Source organism: Physella acuta, unplaced genomic scaffold (assembly GCF_028476545.2).
Source record: "Physella acuta isolate Inbredline_101_S28 unplaced genomic scaffold, ASM2847654v3 ptg000881l, whole genome shotgun sequence".
Lineage (NCBI taxonomy): Eukaryota > Metazoa > Mollusca > Gastropoda > Physidae > Physella > Physella acuta.
In genome coordinates this window covers 41543-55119 of record NW_026732398.1, presented here as the reverse complement: position 1 = coordinate 55119, position 13577 = coordinate 41543, and the positions used below count along the sequence as shown (strand labels likewise).

Genomic DNA, 13577 nt, shown 5'->3' with positions numbered 1-13577 from the left:
AATCTGCCTCAGGGAACTAAAGAAGTAGAAGTCTGTCTCAGGGAACTAAAGAAGTAGAAATCTGCCTCAGGGAACTACAGAAGTAGAAATCTGTCTCAGGGAATTAAAGAAGTAGAAGTCTGTCTCAGGGAACTAAAGAAGTAGAAATCTGCCTCAGGGAACTAAAGAAGTAGAAATCTGCCTCAGGGAACTACAGAAGTAGAAATCTGCCTCAGGGAACTAAAGAAGTAGAAATCTGCCTCAGGGAACTACAGAAGTAGAAATCTGCCTCAGGGAACTAAAGAAGTAGAAATCTGCCTCAGGGAACTAAAGAAGTAGAAATCTGCCTCAGGGAACTAAAGAAGTAGAAATCTGCCTCAATAAAAATTGCCTACTTAGCTTGCAATCTTGTACACAGAAAATAAAAAGTAAAATAAAAATACAACAAAAAAAAAAAAACGAAACGTTGGAGTGAATTTTATTTGCAGACACTAGGGGATGTATTGTAGGCGAGTGGCTGAATAGATTACCCTCCCCCCCCCCCCCCCAGCCCCACCGCGTCATTTTGGGAAAAATAAATGCATGAATAAAGTCTGAGGAAAAAGATGAAAATGTTATCTTCATACACAAACCACGTGCCGACCACGGCCGCCATTTTAAAATGGCCGGCTTAGATTGTGTCCAATCTATTGATTTTATCGTCTTACTTCCGGTGACCCGGGATATCATATCGCCCAACCCACAGCCAATAAAAATATCAACAGGCAAGGGTGAGGTAGGGTGGTGGTGTGGGGGGGGGGAGAGGGGGGAAGTGGCCAATTTATACCAACAAACGATGCCAGGAAACTTGGAAGAAAATTCTAGAATTCTCGGCCCGCTGAGATGTAAATCTGGAACAAAATGACCGCCCTAATTGGCCGAACACAAACTTGGCGGCGGACACTTGGGGAGGGGGGGGGGGGGTTGGCTGGAAGGGGGTGGTTAAGGTGTGGGGGCAAGGTTGGAAATTTACAATTGTAATTAATGGATCAAGATTGGATTACAATTATTTCTGGGTGTGTAGCTAACCCAGGCTTGCCACAGGGTTGTTGGGAATGTATCAGACAGGCAGACACAGGCAGGCGGCAACAGGCAGACGGCAACAGGCAGGCGGCAACAGGCAGACGGCAACAGGCAGACGGCAAAACGAAGAAGGCAACAGGCAGACAGCAAACGGTATCTGAGTGGCCAAAGCTGTTGACATATGTGACGTCATTGATCATTTGCATTTTAATTAACAAAAACACGGAAATTAATTATTATCAAAAAGTCCCGTATGGGGCCTATTCATTTGCTTTTAATGAAAAAAGAAATTAAAACTCTGCTCGCACATGCATGCTTTGTCCTGCCTACTCCTCCCCCCCCCCCCTTACACAGCACCCTGTGTCCAGCCCCCATCCCGTACACAGAACTTTGTGTCCAGCCCCCACCCCCCTTACACAGCACCCTGTGTCCAGCCCCCCCCCCCTTACACAGAACTTTGTGTCCAGTACCAAAATACCACAGCACATCAGGACGTCATGCTCCACCAAACCAATGCTCCACCAAACCAATGCTCCACCAAATCAATGCTCCACCAAATCAATGCTCCACCAAACCAATGCTCCACCAAACCTATGCTCCACCAAATCAATGCTCCACCAAACCAATGCTCCACCAAACCTATGCTCCACCAAACCAATGCTCCACCAAATCAATGCTCCACCAAACCAATGCTCCACCAAACCTATGCTCCACCAAACCAATGCTCCACCAAACCTATGCTCCACCAAACCAATGCTCCACCAAATCAATGCTCCACCAAACCAATGCTCCACCAAACCTATGCTCCACCAAACCAATGCTCCACCAAACCAATGCTCCACCAAACCAATGCTCCACCAAACCAATGCTCCACCAAACCTATGCTCCACCAAACCAATGCTCCACCAAACCAATGCTCCACCAAACCAATGCTCCACCAAATCAATGCTCCACCAAACCAATGCTCCACCAAACCAATGCTCCACCAAACCTATGCTCCACCAAACCAATGCTCCACCAAATCAATGCTCCACCAAACCAATGCTCCACCAAACCTATGCTCCACCAAACCAATGCTCCACCAAACCAATGCTCCACCAAACCAATGCTCCACCAAACCAATGCTCCACCAAACCTATGCTCCACCAAATCAATGCTCCACCAAACCAATGCTCCACCAAACCTATGCTCCACCAAACCAATGCTCCACCAAATCAATGCTCCACCAAACCTATGCTCCACCAAACCTATGCTCCACCAAACCAATGCTCCACCAAACCTATGCTCCACCAAACCAATGCTCCACCAAACCTATGCTCCACCAAACCAATGCTCCACCAAATCAATGCTCCACCAAACCAATGCTCCACCAAACCTATGCTCCACCAAACCAATGCTCCACCAAACCAATGCTCCACCAAACCAATGCTCCACCAAACCAATGCTCCACCAAACCTATGCTCCACCAAACCAATGCTCCACCAAACCAATGCTCCACCAAACCAATGCTCCACCAAATCAATGCTCCACCAAACCAATGCTCCACCAAACCAATGCTCCACCAAACCTATGCTCCACCAAACCAATGCTCCACCAAATCAATGCTCCACCAAACCAATGCTCCACCAAACCTATGCTCCACCAAACCAATGCTCCACCAAACCAATGCTCCACCAAACCAATGCTCCACCAAACCAATGCTCCACCAAACCTATGCTCCACCAAATCAATGCTCCACCAAACCAATGCTCCACCAAACCTATGCTCCACCAAACCAATGCTCCACCAAATCAATGCTCCACCAAACCTATGCTCCACCAAACCTATGCTCCACCAAACCAATGCTCCACCAAATCAATGCTCCACCAAATCAATGCTCCACCAAACATATGCTCCACCAAACCAATGCTCCACCAAACCAATGCTCCACCAAACCAATGCTCCACCAAACCAATGCTCCACCAAACCAATGCTCCACCACACCAATGCTCCACCAAACCTATGCTCCACAAAACCAATGCTCCACCAATGAACACCAAACCAATGCTCCACCAAACCAATGCTCCACCAAACCAATGCTCCACCAAACCAATGCTCCACCAAACCAATGCTCCACCAAACCAATGCTCCACCAAACCAATGCTCCACCAAACCAATGCTCCACCAAACCAATGCTCCACCAAACCAATGCTCCACCAAAGCCTACACTCGATGATTGTGTCTATTGCTATTGGATGAGAAAAAAAAATCTACACAAAAAGACCTTACGACCTTGCTTAACAACATTCTTCTTCTGCGTTCTTAATTTAACTTAACCTAAACTACCAACTTCAGCTATTTGTATGGTGGGTTGGTAGGTTGGGTTGGTAGGTTGGGTTGGTAGGTTGGGTTGGTAGGTTGGGTTGGTAGGTTGGGTTGGTAGGTTGGGTTGGTAGGTTGGGTTGGTAGGTTGGGTTGGTAGGTTGGGTTGGTAGGTTGGGTTGGTAGGTTGGGTTGGTAGGTTGGGTTGGTAGGTTGGGTTGGTAGGTTGGGTTGGTAGGTTGGGTTGGTAGGTTGGGTTGGTAGGTTGGGTTGGTAGGTTGGGTTGGTAGGTTGGGTTGGTAGGTTGGGTTGGTAGGTTGGGTTGGTAGGTTGGGTTGGTAGGTTGGGTTGGTAGGTTGGGTTGGTAGGTTGGGTTGGTAGGTTGGGTTGGTAGGTTGGGTTGGTAGGTTGGGTTGGTAGGTTGGGTTTGGTAGGTTGGGTTGGTAGGTTGGGTTGGTAGGTTGGGTTGGTAGGTTGGGTTGGTAGGTTGGGTTGGTAGGTTGGGTTGGTAGGTTGGGTTGGTAGGTTGGGTTGGTAGGTTGGGTTGGTAGGTTGGGTTGGTAGGTTGGGTTTGGTAGGTTGGGTTGGTAGGTTGGGTTGGTAGGTTGGGTTGGTAGGTTGGGTTGGTAGGTTGGGTTGGTAGGTTGGGTTGGTAGGTTGGGTTGGTAGGTTGGGTTGGTAGGTTGGGTTGGTAGGTTGGGTTGGTAGGTTGGGTTGGTAGGTTGGGTTGGTAGGTTGGGTTGGTAGGTTGGGTTGGTAGGTTGGGTTGGTAGGTTGGGTTGGTAGGTTGGGTTGGTAGGTTGGGTTGGTAGGTTGGGTTGGTAGGTTGGGTTGGTAGGTTGGGTTGGTAGGTTGGGTTGGTAGGTTGGGTTGGTAGGTTGGGTTGGTAGGTTGGGTTGGTAGGTTGGGTTGGTAGGTTGGGTTGGTAGGTTGGGTTGGTAGGTTGGGTTGGTAGGTTGGGTTGGTAGGTTGGGTTGGTAGGTTGGGTTGGTAGGTTGGGTTGGTAGGTTGGGTTGGTAGGTTGGGTTGGTAGGTTGGGTTGGTAGGGTTGGGCTAGCGACACAGGGTAGTAGACTGGTATTTAAATGTGCATGTCATTTCATTGGATCAAATAGATTAAAGACTGGATGATTTAGAGACATTCTAGAGAGGGGTCACACAGTATTGTAAGGTCTTCAGAACAATGTAATCGTACACAGTATTGTAAGGTCTATAGAAAATGTAATCGTACACAGTATTGTAAGGTCTATAATTGTACACATCATTTGAACGGCCAATACAAAAAGTTAGTATTACAACTTATTTATTAGCTGAGCACAAAATGTAATATTACACATATAAGAATGCAGACAAAAATCGATGAAAAATTTCAGCGGAACAGATGTTGACGACATTGTTGACATTCCACACCACGCTGAGTGTGGCGCGTGCTCAGGGCGAACGTTTCATTGGCTGTTAGCGGTGAGCGGTTTACATTGTAGGCCGGGCCAAAGACAGCACACGTGCGGACGGTGGTATTGTGTTAAATTAAAATAACTTGAATGTGCTGTGAGGTCAAGGTTGTTTTGTTGCGGCGTGTGGGGTCAGGGTCGTACCTGTCTCTGGGGTGGGGTGGGGTGGGGGGCGTCTGTAGATCACGTGGCTAATGGGTCAGTAGGTCACCCGGGTCTGCATGGACAGAAGACCAGAGTGACGTCACACGATGCTAGAGCCGATCTGCTTGATTTGTTTCCGTTTGGGGTCAGATGGGGGGGGGGGGGAATGGGAGGGGGTTGTGTGAGGATGGGTGTGTGAATGGGGTGGATGTGTGTGTGTTTTAGGGTGGGGGATGGGAGGGGGTTGTGTGAAGATGGGTGTGTGAATGGGGTGGATGTGTGGAGGTGGGGGGGGGGGTGAAAGTCCCATCTGTAGTCTTTAAAATGGCGGTAACTCTAGATATTTTAAGGCAATTCATATAAAAATATTAATACCCTTTTAATTAAAAATTTTCGTCTGTAAAATCAACTTTTCTCCTAATAGAATAATGAAATAGTAGAAAAACAACTGGCGGCCCCATGTGTGTTGGGTACAAAAAGATGATGACCTAGAAAACTAACTCTATGTTTTGAGAGAACGGACCCGTAAGGATGATTTTAGATTTTAGAACTAAAACACATCCACTCTACTCACTCTGTATGTGATTGAACTGCAACTCAGATACTATGGTATCGTTTAGTGTGAACTTTAACAGTTTCGATTACTGTAGTACCGCTTGATGTCACGCTTAAGATATTCGATTACTACGGTATCGTTTAGTGTCCCTGTGTCAAGACACCTCGAGTTGTGTCGTCGTAATGTGCGATACCACATACCCGCACATTTTCGCGAATTATGAATTAATTAGAAATTAATTAGAGATGTGGCTAGAATGGAACATGTCCTAAGGGCAGATGATTCTAGAGCGTGACCCACATGTGCGAGTGTACCTAGACATGAACTCGATTCTAATTGGTCGGTGATTACCCAGCATAGGTGAACATTAGACAGACAACAAATTGTCAGTCTGGCCTCTCTGTCGGTCTGTCGGTCTGTCATGACGTGCTGCATGCGGGTGTAAGACAAAAGGTGAGTGACGTCAGCTACCAGACGACATCACGTAATGACAAGGTACCGAGGTAAGGTTAGAAAATCGATATGGTTGACTGATCATACGTTGAGGTGGTAGGTGTGGGGGGAGTGTATTATGGAAGTGAGAAAAAGGGAGGTGAGACAAGAAAGGTGAGACAAGAGAGGTGAGACAAGAGAGGTGAGACAAGAGAGGTGAGACAAGAGAGGTGAGACAAGAGAGGTGAGACAAGAGAGGTGAGACAAGAGAGGTGAGACAAGAGAGGTGAGACAAGAGAGGTGAGACAAGAGAGGTGAGACAAGAGAGGTGAGTGGAGAGGTGAGACAAGAGAGGTGAGTGGAGAGGTGAGACAAGAGAGGTGAGACAAGAGAGGTGAGACAAGAGAGGTGAGACAAAAGAGGTGAGACAAGAGAGGTGAGACAAGAGAGATGAGACAAGAGAGGTGAGACAAGAGAGGTGAGACAAGAGAGGTGAGACAAGAGAGGTGAGATAAGAGAGGTGAGTGGAGTGAGACAAGAGAGGTGAGTGGAGAGGTGAGACAAGAGAGGTGAGACAAGAGAGGTGAGACAAGAGAGGTGAGACAAGAGAGGTGAGACAAGAGAGGTGAGACAAGAGAGGTGAGACAAGAGAGGTGAGACAAGAGAGGTGAGTGGAGAGGTGAGACAAGAGAGGTGAGTGGAGAGGTGAGACAAGAGAGGTGAGACAAGAGAGGTGAGTGGAGAGGTGAGACAAGAGAGGTGAGACAAGAGAGGTGAGACAAGAGAGGTGAGACAAGAGAGGTGAGTGGAGAGGTGAGACAAGAGAGGTGAGACAAGAGAGGTGAGTGGAGAGGTGAGACAAGAGAGGTGAGACAAGAGAGGTGAGACAAGAGAGGTGAGACAAGAGAGGTGAGACAAGAGAGGTGAGACAAGAGAGGTGAGACAAGAGAGGTGAGACAAGAGAGGTGAGTGGAGAGGTGAGACAAGAGAGGTGAGTGGAGAGTGAGACAAGAGAGGTGAGACAAGAGAGGTGAGACAAGAGAGGTGAGACAAGAGAGGTGAGACAAGAGAGGTGAGACAAGAGAGGTGAGACAAGAGAGGTGAGACAAGAGAGGTGAGTGGAGAGGTGAGACAAGAGAGGTGAGTGGAGAGGTGAGACAAGAGAGGTGAGACAAGAGAGGTGAGTGGAGAGGTGAGACAAGAGAGGTGAGACAAGAGAGGTGAGACAAGAGAGGTGAGACAAGAGAGGTGAGACAAGAGAGGTGAGACAAGAGAGGTGAGACAAGAGAGGTGAGACAAGAAAGTGAGACAAGAGAGGTGAGACAAGAGAGGTGAGACAAGAGAGGTGAGACAAGAGATAGGAGAGGTGAAATATAAAAACTTACGAAGAGCGGGTGGGGATGGAGGACTTTGCAGAAGGGAAGATGAATGAGGTCCACAGTTAACCTGTGTATAACGGGGGGGGGGGGAGTGTAAAATGGATGGGGGGGGGAGTGGTAAAAGACGAGTAATACACAAATCACAGGATGAGGTAAAAAAAACTGCGTTAATTTTGTTGACTTAGAGATGGTATATGACGTCACGTGACTTGTTTTCTCTAAATGATGGATGGAACAATCCCCCCTCCCCCTGCCCCTTACCCCCATAAAACATTCGTTGAGTGCCGCATGTTTCTTTAATTAGAGTACTTGAGATGGAAATGATGGTCCTCCTGGCTCAAATAAAAAATGATGAACTTCAAATTGAGTTGGGCTACAAATCTAGTAGGAATATTCGTTGAGGAACCGCTGCAATTATATCCTGGGGTCAAGGGTCAAGTGCACCAGACGATAACAGGTACCAAGTGTTCTCACACACCGTCAAGGTACCCCAGCCTGTAGCAGTCTGTTTATGACGTCACCCTAGGTACCTTAACCTGTAGCAGTCTTTTTATGACGTCACCCTAGGTACCTTAACCTGTAGCAATCTTTTTATGACGTCACCCTAGGTACCCCAACATGTAGCAGTCTGTTTATGACGTCACCCTTTCGTCACTACGACACTGGTCATTGAAAGATAAAACTAAATCATGGTACGACACGATTGTAATCTACCCGACACGACACAACCCGACACGACACAACCCGACACGACACAATATCTGACCTGACGTCTGCTATTGACCACCTGCTGTTAGTTCCCCACCCCTGCACCACATGTGGTTTATACAACCACACAACACAATTATATGCCAGTTGGGGGAGGGGAGGGAGGCCCGACATCTAAATTGTTTTTAACATAAAATACCATCTAATATAAAGATAAAATCAACTAAAATACCATCTAATATAAAGATAGAATCAACTAAAATACCATCTAATATAAAGATAAAGAAAATCAACTAAAATACCATCTAATATAAAGATAAAATCAACTAAAATACCATCTAATTTAAAGATAAAATCAACTAAAATACCATCTAATATAAAGATAGAATCGACTAAAATACCATCTAATATAAAGATAAAGAAAATCAACTAAAATACCATCTAATATAAAGATAAAATCAACTAAAATACCATCTAGTATAAAGATAAAATCAACTAAAATACCATCTAATATAAAGATAGCGAAAATCAACTAAAATACCATCTAATATAAAGATAATAAATATCAACTAAAATAGCTCTATAGCACCCGATGAATGTGTAAAGTTATCAACTCTCAACTCGACGAATTATTCAAAGCTAAACAAAAAGGCCTTTCGTGCCCCCCCCCCCCTCAATTTAAAGCCCTGGGGTTAGCCCCGGCCACATCCCCGCATTAGTTCATTCAGTGGCACCCCAGCAGTCGTGGCCTGTGTCTGCTCTCATTTACATCCGCCATTTTCTTCAAGGTCGAGTCATGCTGGGGTCAGAGGTTACCGATGGCCACAAGCTTGCTGCTCCACCAAACCTCACTGCTCCACCAAACCTCGCTGCCCCACCAAACCTCACTGCTCCACCAAACCTCGCTGCCCCACCAAACCTGGATGCTCCACCAAACCTGGATGCTCCACCAAAGCTGGATGCTCCACCAAACCTCACTGCTCCACCAAACCTCACTGCTCCACCAAACCTCGCTGCCCCACCAAACCTCACTGCTCCACCAAACCTGGATGCTCCACCAAACCTCACTGCTCCACCAAACCTCGCTGCCCCACCAAACCTCGCTGCCCCACCAAACCTGGATGCTCCACCAAACCTCACTGCTCCACCAAACCTCGATGCTCCATCGACACTGTTGACACTGACTTGACCTTTGACCTAGGGGTTCACGAGAGGCCTGGGTCGCTTAAGCCACACTAGGATGACGTCACCAACATGACGTCACTGACTTGGTTAATTCACTTTTGGATTCTCGAAATTTGTCAAAATCATAACACTGCATTCACCCCCCCTCTCCCGCCCCACTTGACCTCCCGGCCTGTGTTCCAGCCGAGTGTATTAGCATGCGGTCACGTGACTGGAATAATATTTGCAGCATCGATCCGTCTGTTCGGGTCTCCACCCGCCGTCTTACCCTGGAGAGGTGGGGGTGGAGGAGTGGGGGAGGGGGGGGGGTCTGGGGGTCAGCTTGAAGTGTATTGTTGGTCTATGCCGGATGACTTTATTAAATCGATCATCCAACAAATGTTGTATGACTTCTTCCAACAAATTATGACATCATCCAACGTAGCTGTATAAAATCACCCAGCAAATGTCGTATGAAATCATCCAACAAATGTCGTATGAAATCACCCAGCAAATGTCGTATGAAATCACCCAGCAAATGTCGTATGAAATCATCCAACAAATGTCGTATGAAATCATCCAACAAATGTCGTATGAAATCACCCAGCAAATGTCGTATGAAATCATCCAACAAATGTCGTATGAAATCATCCAACAAATGTCGTATAAAATCATCCAACAAATGTATGAAATCATCCAACAAATGTCGTATGAAATCATCCAACAAATGTCGTATAAAATCATCCAACAAATGTCGTATGAAATCATCCAACAAATGTCGTATGAAATCATCCAACAAATGTCGTATGAAATCATCCAACAAATGTCGTATGAAATCATCCAACAAATGTCGTATGAAATCATCCAACAAATGTCGTATAAAATCACCAAGCAAATGTCGTATGAAATCATCCAACAAATGTCGTATGAAATCATCCAACAAATGTCGTATGAAAGCATCCAACTAACCAGTCAAACAGTGTCGATTGTGATGGCTTTAGATTGTCCGGCCTGTTCCACTTGGAATGGTCGCGTCGCTCAACTTTTTGTCTGGCCACCTCAGAAATCAATACATTCTTCATTTTCTAAAATGGCATCAATCATGTCCAATCGATAGGTTTGAACTTCGTGACATGGACAGCATATGCGGGCATTGGGCGCAGCTAACACAAAACCTCCAACATGGCGACGGTTGTATGACCACGTGTCACGTGATGTTTATTTTTAGGTTTTTTTAAAATCAGGTTGAAAATTGTGTGTGTGTGGGTGAGTGGATTACCGGCCCCTGGTGCACGTGCTGACACTGACATTCCATGACAGACATGTGGTACACACGTGGTAAATGTCACATGAAAACTAGGACAAATGTCACCTGTACCAGATGTCATGTTGCATGAGTTTTGAAAGGACGGATGGGTGGGTGTGTGGATTAATGAGTGTGTGGGTGGGTGGATGGGTGGGTGGGTGGATGGATTAATGGGTGTGTGGGTGGGTGGATGTGTGGGTGGGTGGGTTAATGAGTGTGTGGGTGGGTGGATGGGTGGATGGGTGGATGGATTAATGGGTGTGTGGGTGGGTGGATGTGTGGGTGGGTGGGTTAATGAGTGTGTGGGTGGGTGGATTAGGTGGGTGGATGGATGGATGGATTAATGGGTGTGTGGGTGGGTAGATTAATGGGTGTGTGGGTGGGTGGATGTGTGGGTGGGTGTGTGGATGGGTGGGTGGATGGGTGGGTGGGTGTGTAGATTAATGAGTGTGTGAGTGGGTGGATTAATGGGTGTGTGGGTGGGTGGATGGGTGGGTGGGTAGATCGATTAATGGGTGTGTGGATTAATGGGTGTGTGGGTGGATGGGTATGTGGGTGGATGGGTATGTGGATGAATGGATGGATGGATGGATGGATGGATGGATGGATGGATGGATGGATGGATGGAGGAGGGGCCACGGGAGGGAGGGGCCAGCCAACTTTGACGTAATTATTCTATTTAAAACACAGGTTAATTAGAGTTAATTGGTTTCATTTAACATGTGTCTTGTCAGTGTGCACTAGTCTAAACATTTATGATCCTTGTAGAATTAACATGTGGCTAACTTTAACAGGTTAATTATTTGTGATCCTTGTAGAATTAACATATGGCTAACATAACCTGTTAATTTCCAACACTTGACTCGCTCCAACATGTTAACGTTGAACAATTGGCTAATGTTGACCTGTTAAGTTTGTACGTTTCGCTGAAGGACTAGCATTTAGCCTGTTGCCTCCCCCCTCCCCCTTGTTAAATGCATGAGGTACCTCAGGTTTATAGATGAAGAGTGTGAGAGAGGCTGTGTGATGGTAGGATAGTGAGCGACGACTGTGAGGGTTTGCGTGTGAGTTTGTGTTCGGGTTTGTGTGTGAGTTTGTGTGTGTAAACTGTCAGAACATGAAATTTAAAAAAAACCAAATACACCGACAAAATGAGAGCCGGCAGAAAATGAGAGCCGGCAGAAAATGAGAGCCGGCATAAAAAGAGAGCCGGTAGAAAACATCAGACCAGTTGTCAGCCATGTGTGTGTGTGGGGGGGGGGGGGAAGGGGGGTCGAAGGAGAGAAACTCTGGCTGCCAGTTCTTGAAGCGGTTCCTGCTGACATACAACAGTCGTGGCGTACGTCAGCCCGCGCTAATGGAAACAAAAATGTCAAAGATTGCACGCTTTGAAAATTCTTAAGGCGGAGCTAATTGGTGGCTACATTAATTATGTTAATGAGTGGAAGTTAAAACCAGGAAGGAGGAAAACCTTCCTGTTTTGATTCTAGACTTTTGTGTTGGGTCAACATTCAACATTTACGTCACTCACTCAAACACATACCCTAATTTGTATAAATACGCATATATATATATATATATATATATATATGTATATATATATATATATATATATATATATATATATATATATATATATATATATATGTATATATATATATATATATATATATATATATATATATATATATATATATATATATATATATATATATATAAACTACTATTTAACTAACGATAAAGAAAAACCAGGGGCACTATAGTATCTATATAGAATACTTCTACTAATATTTAGGAAGCGACCTACGCTTTTCATCATACTTATTAAAATAGATGTGTATTATTGTATATTTAAAGAAAAACTTTTATTTTCTACTTTTAGTGCTTAATTATACAAAAGATTGTTATAAAAACGTTTTTTATTAATTTTTTTTCCGTACTTTAAATTTTTTAAATTTACAATAGAGTTGCTTGACTAAGAAACCATTGCGCACCGATTGAACGTAATAATGCGTGTATAATAGTGCGGAATAGTTTCAATTAATTCATAATTAGGCATCCAATTTAGTCTATTTTAATGTTAGATTGCATTGTGTTCATGTCTTGTTCCACGTGCCAACTTTGAACTGAATCTGTCAGTTAGAAGTGCCCGAAATTTCGCCCCGGCGTTTCGATCTAGACCGACAGACTGTTGACAGAGGAAGCAAGTTGAATAAAAGCTTGTAAAATTGTAAAAATATTTTTCCCCAATGTAATGTTTTAAAATACAGATGACAATTTGACCTTCCACCACAGCGTTCAACCATTTACAACCAGCTACGTCACTGCTTGACCCAGAAACCCGACCATCTCATTCCGTGACTTATTTCACACCATTTGACGTCTGCTGTTTCAACACAAGTTGACATTTTAGCGCCAAACCTCACCTCCACGCCAATCGCTTTTTATCCTCTTTCTCTGTCTCTCTTTGTCTATCTGTCCGTCTGTCTATTTGTGTATCATATGGTTTTTGCGATGAACTAGGTGCTGTTTCATTGTTTTAGAACCGATTTCTAGATGGTATGTTGTAAACACGGGTCATCCACCCACTCAACCCACGGGTCGTTCACCCACGGGTCATCCACCCACTCCACCCCCGGTTCATCCACCCACGGGTCATCCACCCACGGGTAATCCACCCACTCCACCCACGGGTCATCCACCCACGGGTAATCCACCCACTCCACCCACGGGTCATCCACCCACGAGTCATCCACCCACTCCACCTACGGTTCATCCACCCACGGGTCGTCCACCTACGGGTCATCCACCCACAGGTCGTCCACCCACGGGTCACGTAAACAATGATGATATTCACCTCGACACTTATGTTACCAACCATTTGGGCGTAGGGGAAATAGAGTCGAGCTGTGGTTTCTTGTCACGGTAGTCCAGCTGCTGGGGCTGAGGGGAGCAGAGGCGAAATAAAGGTGAGCTGAGGAAAGGTGAGCTGACGTGAGCTCATGGGAGCTTAGTTAAGGGTGGATGTAGAAAAAACAGAAGATAGGTAGGGAAGGTGGGGGTCTAAGGAAATATACTCAAGTGTACAATCTTAA

General features: G+C 45.6%; 1 protein-coding gene across 1 annotated transcript; it reads left to right on the top strand.

Moving 5' to 3' along the window:
• Positions 1 to 8808: 8808 nt before the first annotated feature.
• Positions 8809 to 9201, top strand: LOC131952618 (uncharacterized). Its single transcript, XM_059315363.1, has one exon. It carries the CDS (start codon positions 8809 to 8811, stop codon positions 9199 to 9201), a length of 393 nt encoding a protein of 130 aa, XP_059171346.1.
• The last annotated feature ends 4376 nt before the right edge of the window (positions 9202 to 13577 follow it).